The sequence below is a fragment of the Colossoma macropomum genome, unplaced genomic scaffold (assembly GCF_904425465.1).
Source record: "Colossoma macropomum unplaced genomic scaffold, Colossoma_macropomum, whole genome shotgun sequence".
Lineage (NCBI taxonomy): Eukaryota > Metazoa > Chordata > Actinopteri > Characiformes > Serrasalmidae > Colossoma > Colossoma macropomum.
Window position 1 is genome coordinate 17,444,765 of NW_023494803.1, and position 18,666 is coordinate 17,463,430.

An 18,666-nucleotide genomic window follows, 5' to 3' on the forward strand; every position below is an offset into this window, starting at 1 on the left:
TGGTTTGGTTTGATTAAAACAAACCCTGGTGCGAATACTCTGTTAGTGCACTTCATTAGAACAGGTGTGAATGCTGCCATGCAAATACTGATGCACACCAGTTAAAAAGGAATTCCACTTTCTGCATAATTAAATCATTAACATGTCAACTAAGTCATTCAGGGTTGTTTGATGGGAAACGCTCCTTTCTAGAGAAACATACTGAGTCAGTTTTGTTTAATGCCTTTAAAACCTTCCTCAGAGAACATTATTGCATGAACTGGTTACAAATACGCTCCCTGATGCCTGACACCTTGGTTTATTACAGTTTTGAAAAGATTTTGGGCTTTATTTCATTTATGGCGCAGTGGTAGAAGCAGAGCGCTTTAAGGGACAAAATAGTAGAGTCCTATTTGGACAGGATTTAATTCACATAGGTCCTGGGGCAATTTCCTCTTTTACAAGTGCTACGTGGTGATTTATCTCCGTCTGGATTGGCCAGGTCGTGAGAAAATTACAGACTGAATTGCCTACTGTTTTTCACCCAACTCAGCAGTCATCTGATAAATTTAGTCCTGTCTGGATACACATCTCTGTGTTTTTGGTGTTTTTTTTCAGGCAATTGTTGTAAACAAAAGGTGGAAAAAAAGTTTTTGACTGATGCTGCTTGCCGTATTTAGTCTTCTAGCATGCACATCTGTATTAAACATGTTCCAAAACACAAAACAGTGAATTCTTAGGAGGTCTTTAAACTAGCCATAAACTAATTTAGCCATAAACTCATCCAATCCAAAAGGGCTAAAGCACTTGGGACAAAGAAAAAAAAAATTTCAGACAATGCCAAATATGCCAGTGTAAACACTAAGCAAACTATAATTAGCTTTAGCTTTAGTAAACGGAACATTACATTCAGTCACACTGAGGGTGTATATTGTGGATGAATCAAGGCAAGTTTTGCACTGTGCTCAGTTGTACATCTGGTCATGTATCGTGTATATGATCGCTTTGCGCTAGCTGTGAGGTAATTTGTCTTCTAACTGGTGGTTTAAGAAGAATGCTATTACATGAATCTGGCACCTCCTGGACATGTGACAGGCACATGTGTCTTTCTGCAGGACTCTTAGTGATCATTCTGCCAGTGGAATGGAAATTATTTTTGTCATTTTTAAAAAGGAAAACAGGAAATTAGTTAGTGAATATTAAGTTGGAGACCTCTCTGGTGGAAATGTGTAATTGCATAAAACATACACAACATTTTGTAATAGCAGTTTTGCTTCAGACCCCTTCCCCAAGGGGATGAATCTTATGATGGGTGGTTATTTTCAGTAGCTGGTGAACAAACTACTAAAATGTCTAACTTGTTCTAATGAAGGAAAAAGCTCTGGATCAGTCTTGAAGCCTTTTAGGTCATGGAGCTGTCTCCTCCTCCAGAAAGGTTTATTCTTGTTGTTTAATGTAATGACTCTCTTCCGTCCTTGTTTTACATCTCTAAACTTTAATAACGGGTGACGTTGCAGAGATGTGGTCTGGGTTTGCTTTTCTGTTGTATCCATGTTGAGTGAGATTTCATTCTGTTCACTTAAGTTACAGTGATGTTCAAGTAAGCGCTGAGAGCCAGTTGACCTTCTTTTTGAGCCTATGCATGTAATGTTAAAACGTCAAGTTCCCAAAACATGTCAGCTCTGTCAGCTTAGACTTTCCACCAGACTCACTAATACTACTTATTTATCATTTAACCAAAAAATCTTATAATGCAGCTTTATATAATCAAATATAAAAAAATGTATTTTTAGCCATAAGTCTGTTATCAGATTAACTAGGACACCGTTGGTTCTCTGTGTGTGAAATGATTGTGTTGAACTGCTAGTGAGCAAAGAGGGTGAAAGGGGAGAGGTGAGAGCCACCTTCTGTGAAAACAATTTATGCCCTTCCACAAAGACGGCCATGCTGAAATAACACATACTAAGAGCTGCATCATTTCTGACATCAAAAAATTGTTAAAAACAGAATTTAAACACAAAAAACCCACTGTGACTTGCTTGCTGACCTACAAAAATGAAAATCCAGTTTCCTTTGTAAATCATACACATTTCCTTTAAAATCTGCATTATTGAAGAAAAATGCATAGTTTAAGTCAAGTACCTCCTCCAAAACAGTCAGACATTTTATTTTATGACTACTGTGAAAAAAAGGTTTGAGTGTTTACGAGCAGATGTTGATCCAGCTTAAAACTTGACATTTAAATGGGGCTAATGTCTTTGTAGCTGGCACTTTAGAGGTCATTCGTAATAATGTTGACAATGTAGTTTAGCCATCTGGTCAGTGTTTTTTTCTGGTCAGAGGATTCCCTCTTTCCAGCCTTGCTGATTCAGTAGAGATACACCCTCTTCCGTGCCCAACACATCCAAACACATTTCCCTGCACCACTATAAACGCCCACAAATCCTCAAGCCATGTTGTGCTGAGTGTCTCCTCATAACCAAAGAGTCCAATTACGTGTAGTCGTAGTTTTATGGTCCTGTTGTGGCCTGAGCTCAGCATTCTTCCTCCACCTGTTCTCCCTCAGGTCCTCCTGCACAATGGCAGCATCTCTGCATAAAAAGCTAACTTGCTGCTTTTAGAATAGAGATCCTTTTGGCTAGGGATGGCAATGAAATGATTAAAAATTGACCTCAGCTATTGTTTGTCTTGTCAATGAATACTCCAGTCATTCTACAGATAACCATTCCTCTAAATAGTGACTACCTGAAACATGAGTGAAAAAGCTTGTTCCATTAAATTGAAAAGTATTTGAATACCAAGTGCAATAATCTCCTCAGCTGTAATAGATTGGATGAAGGATGACATTATAGCAGAATGAAATTGTTTACCATCCCACCTCTGACCCAAATAATTTGAACACTCAAGTATTTATTCATTGCATTAGTATTTGTTTCCGCATTTAGTATTTGGAAGCTTTGTCTGCTTTTCCAGCTGCATAAATGAGCCTAAACTATAACTTATTTAATCAGCAAAGGCCTTTAAAACAGCTTCTGCTAATATACGGTAAATGTTAAAAATATATAAAAAATGTATTTTTCCCTTGAGGGTGAGGGAGGTTGGGCTCTCATTACACTGCCACTGGATCCGGGTTGTGTACAATGCTTGGGAGATGCCACTGTCAATCATTATGCTTTCTGACACGCCCAGAGCATTTGTCTACTATTACATTGGATTAATTTCTACATTTCGTGAATATATCATTGGTAAACGCTTAATACGCAACATAAATTTGCTATTAAAACTAAAAATTTAACACTTGAAGCATTTTGACAGGGGCTTTAAGAGTGGTTTTGCCTGTGAAATGCTGTTTGGGCCAGCAATACCATCTAGTCCTTTGGTCAATTCTGAGCTTTTAAAATGGTAACCAAAAGGAAGAGGGAGTGACTCCACTCGTAGGTGCTGAAACAGCTGGTTGTTCAAATACTTTCAGTTATTTGGTCTTCATTCTGTTTCATCTTTGTTTTCTTGATCTCTCATGACATTGATTCCTTTCCTTGTTTTCACAGCACTGCACTGTCTCACGTCGACTGACTCGTTCATTAGCATAACTCCACTGTCATCCATGGCAACCCCAGCATTTGTGTTCGCAGCGTGTCGAGGCATTTTCCTCTTTCTTTGTTGTATAAACAAGTTCTCTCGCTCCATTGCGTTAGCCTTTTAGCTTTGTTGCTAACGATCAAGCAACCCTTCAGCTGGCAGTTGAGCTTGAGTTTGACTTATCACTGACATCTCAGTTGAGTGTGTATTGGTTTGTCAGCCGCTCTCTCCTCAGTGTGGAAAATAATTGCTTCTCATAATTGACGCTCCACAGCATAAGTGTGAGCAGCAGAGGCTGAAGCAGCCTGCAGTCAATGCCCTGATAACGGAGCGGCATGCTAACTCGCTCTCAAACAGCCGCTCTGCTTTAGGAATGCACACAGCTAGCAGTGTATTGATTCGGCTTTAAGGAAGCCTTAAGGGTTCTCCCTCACCCCACCTAGACCCCCAGCCCCACACATAATGACTTTCCAAACAAACCACTCAGTCAGAGCTGCTAGCAGTGTGATACTGCACTATTAATAACCATCTCGCTCTCATTGTTACGTAGCAGCAAGCGGAAATCAGCTCGGCTAGAGATCTAATCGCCTATTCATGAACCGGGGAGTCGGGATTGGTCAAAGCGTTTAGAATTTTAATTGGAAAATTAAGCGTGTAAATATATCTCCAGACGGCGCGGGCGTTAATGACAGCCTTGTCCTAGTCTGTACAATGAGGAGTCAGTGAGTGCGTGTGGAGGGAAAGTGTTTCTATAGTGAACGGCTTTAAAAGTCTGTGAAGATGTTTCAGTATAGCTTTGGTTTTATTCCTGAGTTCATTTGCATGGCTGAGGCAGGCGTGGCATTGTGCCTTTGAGCCCTTTTCAAGGGTCGACTTTAAACCAAGGTGTAACTGAACAAGTGTGTGTTTGGCCTGCTCTCAACTATCTGAAGAGGAGCTTAGGGTACTATTTGTGAATAGCCTTTGAGACACGGGAGGTTCTCAAGTAGTTGAAGGATTAGTTGCGAAGAAGAGGCCTGTTGCTATTGGCAGTGCTATTACTGCTGAAATGTAGCCACATGTGGCAATACTCACCTGCAGTTACACGCAGACATGGGTATTTCAGTCAAATTAGGCATTTGAATTTGTAAGGCATTATTCCAAAAATATCACCCCAGAAAATAGGTAAAGCTCTTAAGGCTACAGACTACTGCGTCCTGGATACACCAGCTGGACAAAAACACAACACACACTGTTAAAAAAAAAAGTGCCACTCATGCTAATTGTCTGCTTTAACATTAGCTAATGTTACTAGCATCATCTTTTTCCTCATACACTTGTAGCTGGAAAACAGCAGGTTTGTAAAGAATTAGTTTACCAAAGGTGATGAATTGACTAAGGACTCTTTCAAACTTATCAAACTTGTAGACGCTCCACCTGTACAAATAAACCGTGATGTGGCAAAACTTATGGCTCTCGGGTTCACTTTCAAGAGAACCCTGGTTCACTTTGCTGCTGGTGGGAACACATTTTTGTGGTGGTCCACTCCAAACAAGGGAATTCAACATCAGAGTATGTTTTTCTGTGCTGTACTGTCTGCATAATCTGCCTGTTTTAATGCTTGACTTTTGACAGACACTTATTTTGTTCCTGCATCATGAGTTGCTGCTGATAACAGCAAATGCTTTGGATTTTGGCACATGGATTGCAGAATGTATTGCATCAGCGACCTGATTGGTTACATTCAAATTGACAAGTCAATCATAAAGTAGCAGATATCAAGTAAGGTTTGTTATTATTGCTTTAACTGTGATAGACATAAATATTAAACTTCTCTTTTTCATGCACATTTGGAGTTTTTTGGAATAAATGGTGGCAAATGTGAGAATAACAGAGCATTTTAATCTCTGCATTTTGAATTTTTGACCAATAAACAAGCACTTACGTGTGTGATTTGGTGCCCTTTAACCATTGCAGTGTGAAACCAACCGAACCAAATAAAAACAGAAACAGTGTCGCAAAAACCAAAACTGTGGTTCAGACCTTAGCAAACAACCTGGGTATGAAAACAGCCTAAATGATGTTGAATGTTTAATTAAATCTATGCAATAAGCGTGTGAAATTAACTTGAGCTTTTTGTTTATCAGCGCTTTTCTGTCATGCTCCCTTTATACTGTCTGCTCCTCAGCACCAGAGACCCTCTGCCAGTGCAGTGCTTTTCCTCCAGTGTGCGAAAGCCTTTAGACAGCTGCAGTAGTCCTTCTGTCTTTCAGTGACTCTTTCTTTATACTAAACAGATGAGAGACTCTGATTAAAAGGCGCAGATTCTAAACTGCCCTCTGAGGGAGAGTTCAGATATCTTGTGGTTTTTATAGAGGGTAATGTATATTGTTGTAAGGAAGCAAAATTGTCAAAAATCATAATTTAACGTTTTTTTACTTTTATGACCATTCAATTCACTGTTTTTCAAATAATGTTTTTTCAATGAAGAAATTCTATCAATGGTTTATAACAACAAACAACAACAACAGCTACAAGCTCCTAGTCTTACTTACTTACCCACTGTACTTTTGCTATATAAATCCGAAGCTCCAGACAGCTCAGAGGCAACTTCAGCACACAATTAAGATCATAGCTTCATTGCTTCATTAATTTAGTTAAAATGACCATGACTCCCTTTCTTCATCTCTGCAGCTAATCTGAAGGAGCTGGTCTCTCAGACGATGGTGAGCTGGGCTCAGGAGAGTCATATTCAGGACCCGCAGCTGGTGCGGATGATGTTCAGCCTGCTGCGGCGGCAGTATGACAGCATCGGCGAGCTGCTGCGTGCCATGCGCAAGAGCTACAGCATCAGCGCTGCTTCTGTCCATGACACCATCAACCTGCTGGCCTCATTGGGCCAGATCCGCTCACTGCTCAGTGTCCGCATGGGCAAGGAGGAGGAGCAGCTCATGATCGATGGCCTGAGGTAGAGAATTACTAAAGAGATGCTATGAAATGCCAGTACTTCTAGTGGTGTTTTGAATGGAAGGCAGTTAACTACAGTTAGGATCATGTTGTAGGAGATTACGTTAATGAGTCTACAGTAGCTAGAAGGAAAGCTGAAAACTGCAGATAATGCAGAGATGCAGTGAACTCGAAGGTGTGAGATTTTGGTAGTTGGAAGCGCACAGTTTTTCTTGCAGTTTCACTATTTAATTGAAATCTCGGAATTATAATATAATTTTTAATATATTGAATTAAATTTACACCAAATTCACAGACTTTATCATCAGGTCTATACAGTCATATGCACTAGTTTAGGCCTGGTGTTTTGTAGATTTTCTAAGAATAAATAAGTTAACGCATCCTCTTCAGAAAACACTTTTCTGCACATTTTAATGCACAATGTCTGTGTAAGTGCTGAATTTAGCATATTGGAAAAAAATATTAAAATAAAATGTGGTCTGTGCAAAAATTTCACATTTTATATTTTATGACTTTTTCAATATGTTAAACTCAGCAAATAAACAGAAATTGCACCCTGAAATTTGCAGAAAAATGCCATATTTAAATTTATTCTCTGTAGAGGATGCATTCTCATATTTTAACTTAGAAAAATCAATAAAACGTATAAATTAACTGGGTGTTTGTCAGAAAAGGATGTACAAGGTAAATGATAGGTCTTCTTTCTGCAAAAGGAGACTGCACAATATCAAATTTTAATTGTAATAAAATTCTTCTCACAAACTCAAAGATCGAATTTAGAATCCACACTTTTGACAGAATTTCTTTGCTTGTTTCATTGAGCTATAAGTGAGAAATAGGCATATGCCAACATTTAATATAACAATTATTACATAATCTTTTATGAAGGGTACAATATTGTTGCAGTGAAAAATTACATGAAAAATAACTACATATATAAGGTAAATGCACTATTACACAGATATATATAGTGTTCTGAATGTAAATTTTAATAGAAATAATCTGTTACCTGTAGTTACACAGTTTGAGGATTACTGTCTTTACAAGAAAACAAATTGTGTTGGCACACTGTGTTGTATAGGGAAACAGCAGTCTTTATTCTTTTCTGGAGTCCTGTTTTTTTTAGCTATCTTAATGGGCATCATGTCCTTGGTTTCCCCTAGATTATTTTCAGACCAGGTGGTTGACCTCTAGCTAGCGTGTTGAGTATGAACGGATAGCACTGTGACCTTTACCAAGAGCTGTGAAGGTGCTCAGAAGCTTATAGGACATTGAAGTGACATTTTTTGTCTTTGTTTGTTAAAGTTGCTAAAGTGACAATAAATCCATTAGAAAGCATTTCACGCTACAAAGATTCTGAATAGTATTGGCAGATTCTCTAAGCCTGTTAGCTGTCTGCTGGTCTGTTTGTGAAACAAAAGCGTATTCTCATGCAGGATATCTTTACTGTGATTTCAGGCCTTTTACTTCATATACATGCAAAATGTGATGGCAAACATTCATATGTATACGTATATATCCTGACAACATATTGAAACACCAGAACTGCCCGGTGTATTTAAAGCACGTCTCTGACATGCAGTCATGGTATTTTAAATTGTCCATGACAATAATACAGATTAACATGATACCTTATTACTGAATACTGGCACTAGTAGTGGGCGGTGTACCAGTTCATCTGGTTTACTGGTTAAAATTCTTCCTCAGGTAAGAGTTCTGGTCTTACTGTCTAGTCTGTTCAATGTGAAGTAGTTTTTTTAAGGCAGCAGGCATAAGCCAATAGCCGGTCTTTTGGGGTTAGCCTTAGCCTAACATGCACACTAGACTAATACTGTTTCCTCTCGTACCACTTGAGAAAGCTGCATAACTCGTTCAGTGTCACGGTCTGTGTTGTGTGCACAACAAGCCATGGACCAGCTGGACCTGCAGTGTCTGACACATGGACAAGTATATGGGAAACACATAGGAGACAAATAACTTGAGGAATTCGGTGAAGCAGGAAGTTGGTTCTCATTTACAATAAGCAGCTGTTAACTTATGAAAGTTGATTTATTTAAACTTCTAAACTGCTTTTATTTGAAATAAATATGTACATTGATCTGTCTCAAGACCATCATAAAGTTTTATTACAGCGTGATATGAAATTTTGGCCATACCGCCCACTACTAATTGGCACGTCATGTAAAATGACAGCATGCTTTTGTTATCTTCTGCTTGATACCTGAGGCCTGTAAGGGTTAATGTCTTCTCTTTTGTTTTGTATGTGTCCTTCAGTGACATCATGAACAACAAGGTGTTTTACCAACACCCCAACCTGATGAGAATACTGGGCATGCATGAGACCGTCATGGAGGTTATGGTGAACGTACTAGGGGGAGGCAAGTCTCAGGTAACGCACACCTGGATTGGGTTGTGTACATGTGCATTTTAGTGTGTGTGTGTGTGTGTGTGTGTGTGTGTGTGTGTGTGTGTGTGTGAAAGAGAGAGAGAGAGTTGTGCTTTTGCTTCTAACAAACTTTAATGAGTGAAACCATATGAGAACATTACTGTGCAGACTCTATTACACACAGTGCTCCACTTGTTTGTTGTTGTTCTGTTGTGTATATCAAGACATGGTCATTAATTCAAATATAAAATGGACTAGCATATCGGTGCTGTCATATCAAAACTCCATTTTTATTTTTATTTTTTTTTGTACACCTTTTAAAAATAATAGTTTCTCTTCACATTGTGTAAACAAGGGAAGCCCAAACATTTTTGTCTTAGGAGGTGGAGTGCAATGTGTGTGGTTGGCTGAGGACTGACAAAAAGACAAAAATGTATAGATAAAGGTATTAGGTTTCAAATCAACATATTTTACAACACTACATTACACCATATTTTGATGCTAAAACACTTCAAAAATATACTTTTCAAAGGACACTAGGAAATTATTAAGTAAGTACTGTACAGACATCTTAGGCATCAGAGAAATGTAGATTTTAAAAGATGTTAATCTGGGCCAAGCTTCCCAAAAGCGTCTTAGTGTTAAAATTATCATAACTGATAGAGAGAGTGTTCCGTGTGATGCTCACTCTACCACTTAGAAATCATCTTTGTGCTAAGGTGCTTTTGGGAAACCCAGCCCTGGGTGGTAGGAATTTATTTGCTGAGAAAAATACGCTAATATTATACAAAATCTCAGTAACATGCATTACAAGTATTGATTTTATGTATGTCAGTGTACTCACTTATCCATTTCCAAACCTCTGCTTGTGGCAGCCCAGTATAATCAATACTTCATTACATTAAAACAGGTGTGCAGCTGGTGGATTTAAACGAATCCATGCAATGGCTGAGAGCATCAAAGGAGAAGTCAGGACCCAAACCTTTGTTCTTCTAACTGGCTCATAAGATATACATTTTTTGAAGACAAGAAATCCTTGTTGCTTTTCGATGTGTCTATGTTTATTTACATTTATTATAATCTTTTTGCAAGCGTATTTATTGCGCAGATAAATGGTTTAGAATTTTTTAGGTGCCTAAGACATTTGCACAGTACTTTAAGTACAATGTATGGCCAAAAGTATGTGGACACCTGACCGTCAGACATGCATGAGCTTCTCATTCTCATTCCAAACCCAAGCTCCCTCTGCCTCTCGTTTCCCACGCAGTTTGGCTATAACAGCCTCCACTCTTCTGGGAAGGCTTTCCACAAGATTTTGGAGTGTGTCTGTGGGAATTTGTGCCCATTACCTCAAAAGAGCATTTGTGAGGTCAGGCACCGATGTTGGATGAGTCACAAGTGACGGTCCATTTTACTGCAAAGGTGATCAGTGAGGTTGAGGTCAGGGCTCTGGGAAGGCCAATGGTGTTCTTCCACACAAGACGTGGTAAGCTGTGTCTAGGGATCCCGTTTAGTGCACAGGGGCACAGTTATTTCTACGTTGTTGCTCCTAGATGCTTCCATTTCACAATATCAGCACCAACAGTTGGCTGGGGCAGATCTAACAGATTTCACAGCCTGACTTGTGGCAAAGGTGGCATCCTATGACAGTGCCAAATTCTAAAGTCCCTGAGCTCTTTAGTACGACCCATTCTACTGAAGGTGTTTCATCTGTGGAGATTGCCTGTTGATGTTTTTGATTTTATCCACTTGTTAGCAATGGATGTGGCTAAACTCTGTAATTAGGAGGGGTGCCCACTTGTTTTTGGCAATATAGTGTAACATAAAAATTGCAAAAGAGTTGCAGTACTGGTATGCACAAAATAATTTTGAATAAAATCTTGTTGTATCAACATTAGCACTGTCAAAGTTATTGCGTTAGTCACTGATGAAAGCTGCTTGTTGATGCATCTTTATAGTTTGGTTCTTTGCACCATCTGTAGAAGCCCAGCTGCTTGCGTACTATATGTTGCTATGATAGAATCTGCGCCCTTTTGTGCAAATACAGATTTTACATGGCTATTAAAATAATACCTTTAACAGAATATGCTAGACAGTGCTTGCACAGGAAATTTTTGAAAGAAAAGTTTGATGTAGTATGTAGACACTGGTGAAGTTTCAAAACCTACCATTCGCTCTCCACTCAGTATAGTTTATATATGGAAACTAAGCTGAAAAACTGCATACTTTGAATTAGTAACTAGATTTGTGATGTCAAAAAAAAATTACATACATCCACCTATTCAGTCTACGGCAGTTTAACTCTGCCCACTCACACTGAGTGTTTTAACCCTGGCTGTTTTTGAATGAGGCACAATACAGGGTAGCCAGTCAGAACTGAGCTGATGTACATATATCAGTCTCTTAAAGGCACAGTAACAAAAACAGCCTGTTTAATTCCAAGGGATAAAAAGAGGTTGTAAAATGGTAATATGGAAATGAATTATGAGTGTTTTTGCACACAGATGTCATAAGTGAATTTAAAGTGGAATTCCACGTTTTTCAAATTTTTTAGCGTAATTCAATAACTGAGATATAAACAGTCATTCACAGTGTTTAGATGTGAAGTAGTTCATTATAGAGAAACCACCTGTTATTTCTTTGCAGTGGTATTGATAGGAACCAAGGGTGACATTGTCTACAACACAAATAAAACCATTTTATTTCATATTCAAAACAACAAGTGAACTTCCATGTCTTCTGAGTTTATATATCCATTGTTCATAATGGTAAAATAGTTTTAATCTGAAAATAATATTTCAGGACTAGTTTGCTTTAGAATGTTTTTTTTTTAATATTTAAGGTCAAAACCTTATGTGAAATCTATCATAAAGCAACATCTCAGACTTCAGGCAGCATACTCGTAACCATTTCATGTAATACATTTCTGTGAGGGAGGTTTAGAGGCATTAAACTCTTTAGTCTGGTTTCTACCACCACCACTGTGAATAATTCTGACTCAATAAGCTTCTCTAAAATGGATCATTTTACATGAGACCACTCTGAATGACTTTATCTCAACCAGTTATTTTTTCAGAACATTTGAAAATCAGTGGAATTTCCCTTTAAGTTTACAGAATAAAATGCATTTAAAAAGGAGGACGAGGACAACACCAGGTAATGTTATTAAACAAGATTCATTATTTTAAGCATTTGACAGCTCTAGATAACATACATTAACAGTCAAGAAAGATTTTTTTATGTCTCATAAAGTTACCATTTCAGAGATTTCATTACAACTGTCACTATATTCTAAAAAGAGAAGTGACTGATTAAGCATAGAGAGAATGAGAGCCTTATAAGAAAGTGCCGTTGGCTGGAGGACTCCAGTGACAGCATCATTATGACATTGTGGTGAAACCCAACTCACAGCGATGTTAAATGTAAGTGGGTAGATGTCACTATGGCCTCCTCTGGCTTCACTTTAAGCACTGATTGGCTCCTGTGGGAGGCTGTTTAGTGCGTCTGTGTGTGTGTATATATGTATGTGTGTGTATATCTGGTCTAATGAGAGCTGGCCATTTGCCACAGCAGGTGAAGACTCCCCTCTGTATACTGTATCTCCTCATATTATTTTGGAGAGAGGGCAGCCTTGTCTGGACTTTTCAGATTAATTAGAATTGGCCCATGATTTAATAACTCAGCAGTGTCTGAACCTTAATTAGCTTATATAGAGGTTGAGAATAATGTATTTTTTTTACTACAGCCTTGGTGGTCAAATAAAGACACACAGAAACACTCACCCACACACGAGAGCACACTCAATCATGCGCACAAATAATGAGATTCCATGTCCCAAAGGAAGTGCTGTCAGTCTTTGCTGTTTCTTAATAAGCAAATGGAGAATCAGTGTTTGATTTATGGACTGTCATTTCCACTATTGATTTGAACTGAAAATCAAGTGGAAGTGTATTTTTATGAGTCTCTGAATAGCCGGAATATTTTAAGACAGTTCTGGGGAAAGGTGGAAAGCATAATGACTGGATTAAATTTAAATTTCTTTTGGGATTTTATGAAAATTGCCCTTTTTATGCTGACATGTGAACCCGTCTGTCAGAGACTTTAGGCTCCTTAACACATTGAAAGCTGTCGCCGGTATAGTTGGGAAGTTTGCATGTCCATGTTGGCAGTAAAATGGATCAGCATGTGGAATTGGAGCTTTTTGTAGGCTACCATGTTTTTATCACTGTGTGAAAGAAGTACAATGCTGCCTTTATTGCTGGATGCATTAAATAGTTTCTGAGTAACTGTGCACGCATTCAGAACAGAATTCTAGTGTATTACTGATTTGTTTCAACAGAGTATTGCTAAAAGGTGAATGAGGTGTTAAGGATATTCCTATTCATATGTTTGCTTGTTCAGAATGCTAGTTCATGACACAAGAAATGCACTTTGTTTTATGGTGTGGTAAGTACCTTTGATTATATAAGTAAATATGTTTTATTTACAAGTAAAGCCTGGTACATAAAGTGCATGTGCAAAGTAACTTATATCTAAACTACCAGGTATGTACAGCAGTACTTCAGTGCTCCAGCCAAAAATTGAATAGGTAATTATGTAGTACCTACAAGTAATACTTGTTTCATACTTTGCAGGTTCAGTATGTAAGTACAGAGTAACTGATCTGAGAAATACCAGTTATATTTCAGCATTTAATGCGAAGAAGTTCTAAAAAATAATAAAAAGTACTACAAATATAGGTTACCTCATGTCACTTCATGCAAGTCCAGTTCGAGTCTCTGGGGTGGGAGTCCGAGTAAAGTCTCAAGTCTCTGGGGTGTGAGTTGTTTCTGAGGTGTGAGTGCGAGTCGAGTCTCCAAGGTGCGAGTGCAAGTCTCTCAAGTGCAAGTCTGAGTCGAGTCTTGAGTCTCTAAAGACTGAGTCTGAATTGAATTTCAGGTCTCTGAGGTGCGAATCGGAGTCAAGTCTCAAGTCTTTGGGGTGTGAGTTTGAGTTGAGTCTCAAGTTTCGGGGGACGAGTCTGAGTCGAGTCTTGATTCTCCGGAGTGTGAGTGCGAGGCGAGTCTTGAGTCTCTGAAGTGTGAGTCCGAGATGAGTCTTGAGTCTCTGAAGTGTAAGTCTGAGATGAGTCTCAAAGTCTCTGAAGTGTGAGTTCGAGACGAGTCTCAAGTCTCTGAGGTGTGAGTCCAAGATCAGTCTTGAGTCTTTGAGATGCGAGTCTGTGTCAAGTCTCCAGGTAGGCGATCGGTCGAGTCTCGAGTCTCTGAGATGCGAGTCCGAGTTTTTTTCTGATTCTGTTTATCATCTATATGAATAGTAAATCGTTCTGCAAATGAGTGTAACCAGTTATAAAGTTGGTAAATCGGTGCTCTTTTTTCCTCTGGTAAGTTTAACCACTCTCCTCTCCATACAGGAAATTGCATTCCCTAAAATGGTTGCTAGCTGCTGTCGCTTTCTGTGCTACTTCTGTCGAATCAGCCGTCAGAACCAGAAGGCCATGTTTGACCACCTGAGCTACCTGCTGGAGAACAGCAGCGTGGGGCTGGGTGAGTTAACCAACATTACTACATATCTTCAAATACACCAGCATTGATGCAACTGCAGCTTTTACCTAAATTGTTACAATATGCAGTAAATTCACATTCATGAGGACAACTGCAGGCTGAGCAGGGCTGTGTTAGGTCAGCAGTCTTCATATGTGATCAATATGAAGTTCATTATGAGTGCAGAGAACAGGTCCTGATATATGACCCCTGTATTGGAAGAGAGGGAAACAAAGAGCCTAGATGAAAACTGAGCTACTAACTACAACATAGACATATGTTTCAGCTTAAGTTAATCAACATCCTTTGCATTGATTCTGTTTTTCTCAAAACATTTGCATTTTAATACTCAGCTGACTACATTAAGCTTTGTGCTGCTGTTTGTTTGTGTCTAACGTGATAAAATGCATGTCAACATGAACTGAGCTTTGTTTCAAAAGGGCAAGCAAGACATGACAAATAATCCTTTCCAGAAATTGTGCATTACAGATGAACAAGAGGCTGTGCATGTGCATATATCACAGTTATTGAGGATGTCATTTACTTCCAAACAACACTGTTTTGCAGTATTACTAAGCTGTTATTTGGTTTTGTGTTTGTATCCCAAGCAGTAGAAATACTGCCTCCTTCTGGTTTTCATAAGTTGCTACAGCTACAGACATTTAGAGGTACTAAGACGTACAAAAGAAACGTTTTTGTTGAAGAGTGTGTGTGTGTGTGTGTGTGTGTGTGTGTTTTCACAGCATCTCCATCCATGAGAGGTTCCACTCCTCTGGATGTTGCTGCGTCCTCTGTGATGGACAACTATGGCCTTGCACTCGCACTCGAGGAGCCTGACCTGGAAAAGGTGTGTGTGCGTGTGTCCCTCAGCATGTGTATTGGTATTAAAGGTTTCTTTCAAAACATGCAGTACTGTACAAAGTCAGAGACCATCACTCACTTATTTACTTTCCATTTAAAGTAACCTTTAAATACAAGTTATGTATTTTACATAAACACACAGAGGCCTCAACAACTAAAAATAACCAATTTTTTGTATTTATTTCTTTCTCTTTGCCTTTATTGACTTTATATTTTTCACACCTCTAAAGTTCAGTCTTAGAAGCTGGTTGTGTTTTAATCTTCTCACAATCCAAGTAATCCCAATAACAAATTTAGGCTCATTAGTCCCTAAAACCATACTCTTGATGTTCTGGTGCATATTTTCTATTTTTTTGTCTATTTAATTTTCTTGGTAACACCTTCTTGACAGCTACATATCCTTCTAGACCAAAGGCATTGAGTCATCTTCTCACAGTGAAAGGATGGACAGAAACACCTATGGATTTATTTCAGATCTGAAGCAAGAGTGGAGCTTGATTTTCTCCTCTCTCTCAAAGATGAATGTACTGTTTATCTGGTGGTGACAGTGTTGGTGGTCTGACAGTTCTTGTGCAGCTGTTAGGAGTCCCATTTTCTCTATGTCTTTTAAAAAAATTTGAACTCCAGTTTTGGAAACTTGTTTTCTCACTTAATTTCCTTTGACTCTCCCCTTCCTCATATAAATGGCCAATTTCCTATGTAATCTGCTCAGAAATATTTCCTTTAGCCATTTAGATTCACATTAGAAAAAAAAAAATTGCAGGGCAGCTGAGGTGTGTTTGGGTAGATGCTTGTGTGAATGTTTGACTCTTTGAAGGCTGATAGTGCCAGTGACGCCTTTGGGAACAGCGTTTGTTAGAGGAAGACAAAACTGTAAGTTGTTGGTTTTAAGATTGGAAGGAGGATGGAAGAGTTTAAGTGAAAGAAGGTGCACAAAATTTAATACGCTGAAAGATTTGAATATTTGTGCAGTTATATTTAGATATAGTTAAACATACGATTGTATATACATATACATACATATATGAAATTTATGTTTATTTTGCTTCTTTCTGACACTGAAAAATGAATAACGTTTACTTCATTGACTGAAAATGAAAAACAAAAGGGGTCTCAGCCTTTTGCACAGTCATTTTTACATGCATTCATCCAGTGCACGTGTACTGCAAGCAGTCTTAATTTGTTTGTATGTGTGTGTGTTTCTGTGTGTGTGTGTGTGTGCGTGTGCGTGTTTAGGTGGTAACATATCTGGCTGGCTGTGGACTACAGAGCTGCCCCATGCTGCTTGCTAAAGGCTATCCAGATATAGGGTGGAACCCCATTGAGGGAGAGCGCTATCTCTCCTTTCTTCGCTTTGCTGTCTTCGTCAATGGTAAGACAAACACAGCTAAACAATAGAATGTATGCAAAAGTTTGAACACCCCTGGTTAAATTGCTTGTTTTCTTGATTTTATAGGTGACACATTAACACAGTTAACACATCCTTAAGTCAATACATCCTCTTCAGGGACAAAAAAATGTGCATTTTAGTACACAGTTTCTTGCTTTCTTTAGTAGAAATTTGCTTGCTCAGTTTAACATATTGGAAAAATAAAATAAAATAATATGAACTACACAAAAAGTGCCGTAGTTTTTTACAAACCACATTTTATGTTTTTTTTTCCCAATATGTTAAACTAAGTAATTTTAAGCAAATAAACAGTAATTGTGTATTAAAATGTGCAGTAGGATGTTCTCTGTAAAGATGTGTTATTTTTACATACAACATCAACTAAACATGTCATTCCACCAGGGGTGCCCAAACTTTCGCATATGACTGTCACAGAGCAGTTATTGAGAGTCTTTGTGGTGCTGTACAGGTGAGAGTGTGGAGGAGAACTCCAGTGTGGTAGTGAAGTTGCTGATTCGTCGGCCCGAGTGTTTTGGCCCCGCCCTGCGTGGAGAGGGAGGAAACGGACTGCTGGCAGCAATGAAGGAGGCCATTAAAATATCAGAGACACCAGCACTTGACCTGCCCAGCACCGCACAGGGCCTCCTATCTGATGCGTAAGACACTCACACATGCAAACTTGCTCCTGTTTTACTGTCTCCTTGGGGATTTTCTCTTAAAGTGTAAACTGCTGAACGGCTCTGCAGCTATATAGCCCCCTTGTACAATCACATTAGGAGGTGACAAGAGACCCAAGGTTGTCTCTTGTGGATGTGTCTTGTCATCATATGTGGCCGTGTAAACTGTCCAGCTTCTGATAAGAAAATGTAAAATGTACTATATACAGTACCATGCAAAAGTCATGGGTCCCCTGAAAAAATGATATGTAAATCCATTTTTATGAGCAGTAAGCATTTATTTGTTTGAAAAAAAAAACAATATTAGAATAGATACAAATAAATAAACAAATAAACAGTACCTCGAGATTTGATGTGTATGTCTTATCCATTTCCAAAGCTCGCTTTGAGGATATATAGTTGTATTTTGCTGTATATATGATTTTTTTCTTCTTGTTGTTGTGCTGTTGTATAGTGTTTTTACTGGCAAACACTGTCTGCACAGTAATGTATGCATCACCATTTTGTTTAAAATATAATACATTGAATAAGTAATATATAAATAAGTTGATATGTTTTGTAAGGTTTATTAGGTTTCAGTAGGAACACAAAGTTAAGGCAGACTAGGGACCTCCGACAACCACTGTCTTTGATTTTTCCAAGGAATTTCATGTATTTCGATTGTTAATTCACCACATCATAACTCATTTACATTGAATTGAGAAAATCGCTGTTTGATTTGTTGCTTAATTGTAGCTACAGGTTGCGTTCTTTCATATGAATCGATTTTTGCCTGCTAATGTGAAAGCATCCCTGCACATTATCTCAGTAACTAAATGCTGATATTTGGCTTCAGTTTTTTTTTATATTTAGGGCACATTTAATGCGGACCTAACAACTAAAGACCTATTTCTGATAGGTGTAAACATTTCCCTTGTACTCAGGTGCGCAGCAGACTAATGAGCCATGGTTTGCCAAAAGAGTCCTGGGTCTCGGTTTCCTTCTAAATAAACCATGTTTCAGTTCACTGCTGGTGGGAACACATTTTTGTGATGGTTCACACCAAACAAGATGATGATTCACACTAAACAATGCTCATATTATTCTTGCTGCTGACAATGGCAGATGAGTAATAAAATAATAGAGAAGCAGTGTGTATTGTACTGCATCAACAGCCTGATTGGTTACGCTCAAACTGACAAACCAGTCATAAAGAAGCAGCAGTCAAGTTGGTTAGACAGTTTATTTTTATTGCTTTGACTGTGATGCACGTAGATGTTATGCATCTGTCTTTTCATGCAAAGTACTTTTATGGCTCAAATTGTG

General features: G+C 38.5%; 1 protein-coding gene across 1 annotated transcript in view; it reads left to right on the top strand.

The window, feature by feature from the left end:
* The window catches only part of LOC118823245 (ryanodine receptor 3), a 282,056-nt gene that overhangs the window by 163,438 nt on the left and 99,952 nt on the right, over positions 1 to 18,666 (top strand). The window contains exons 40-45 of the mRNA XM_036592700.1: positions 6,232 to 6,505; positions 8,779 to 8,893; positions 14,304 to 14,436; positions 15,177 to 15,280; positions 16,531 to 16,666; positions 17,154 to 17,340. Of these exons, the coding sequence (XP_036448593.1) occupies positions 6,232 to 6,505; positions 8,779 to 8,893; positions 14,304 to 14,436; positions 15,177 to 15,280; positions 16,531 to 16,666; positions 17,154 to 17,340 (949 nt within the window). The remainder of the gene's footprint in view (positions 1 to 6,231; positions 6,506 to 8,778; positions 8,894 to 14,303; positions 14,437 to 15,176; positions 15,281 to 16,530; positions 16,667 to 17,153; positions 17,341 to 18,666) is intronic.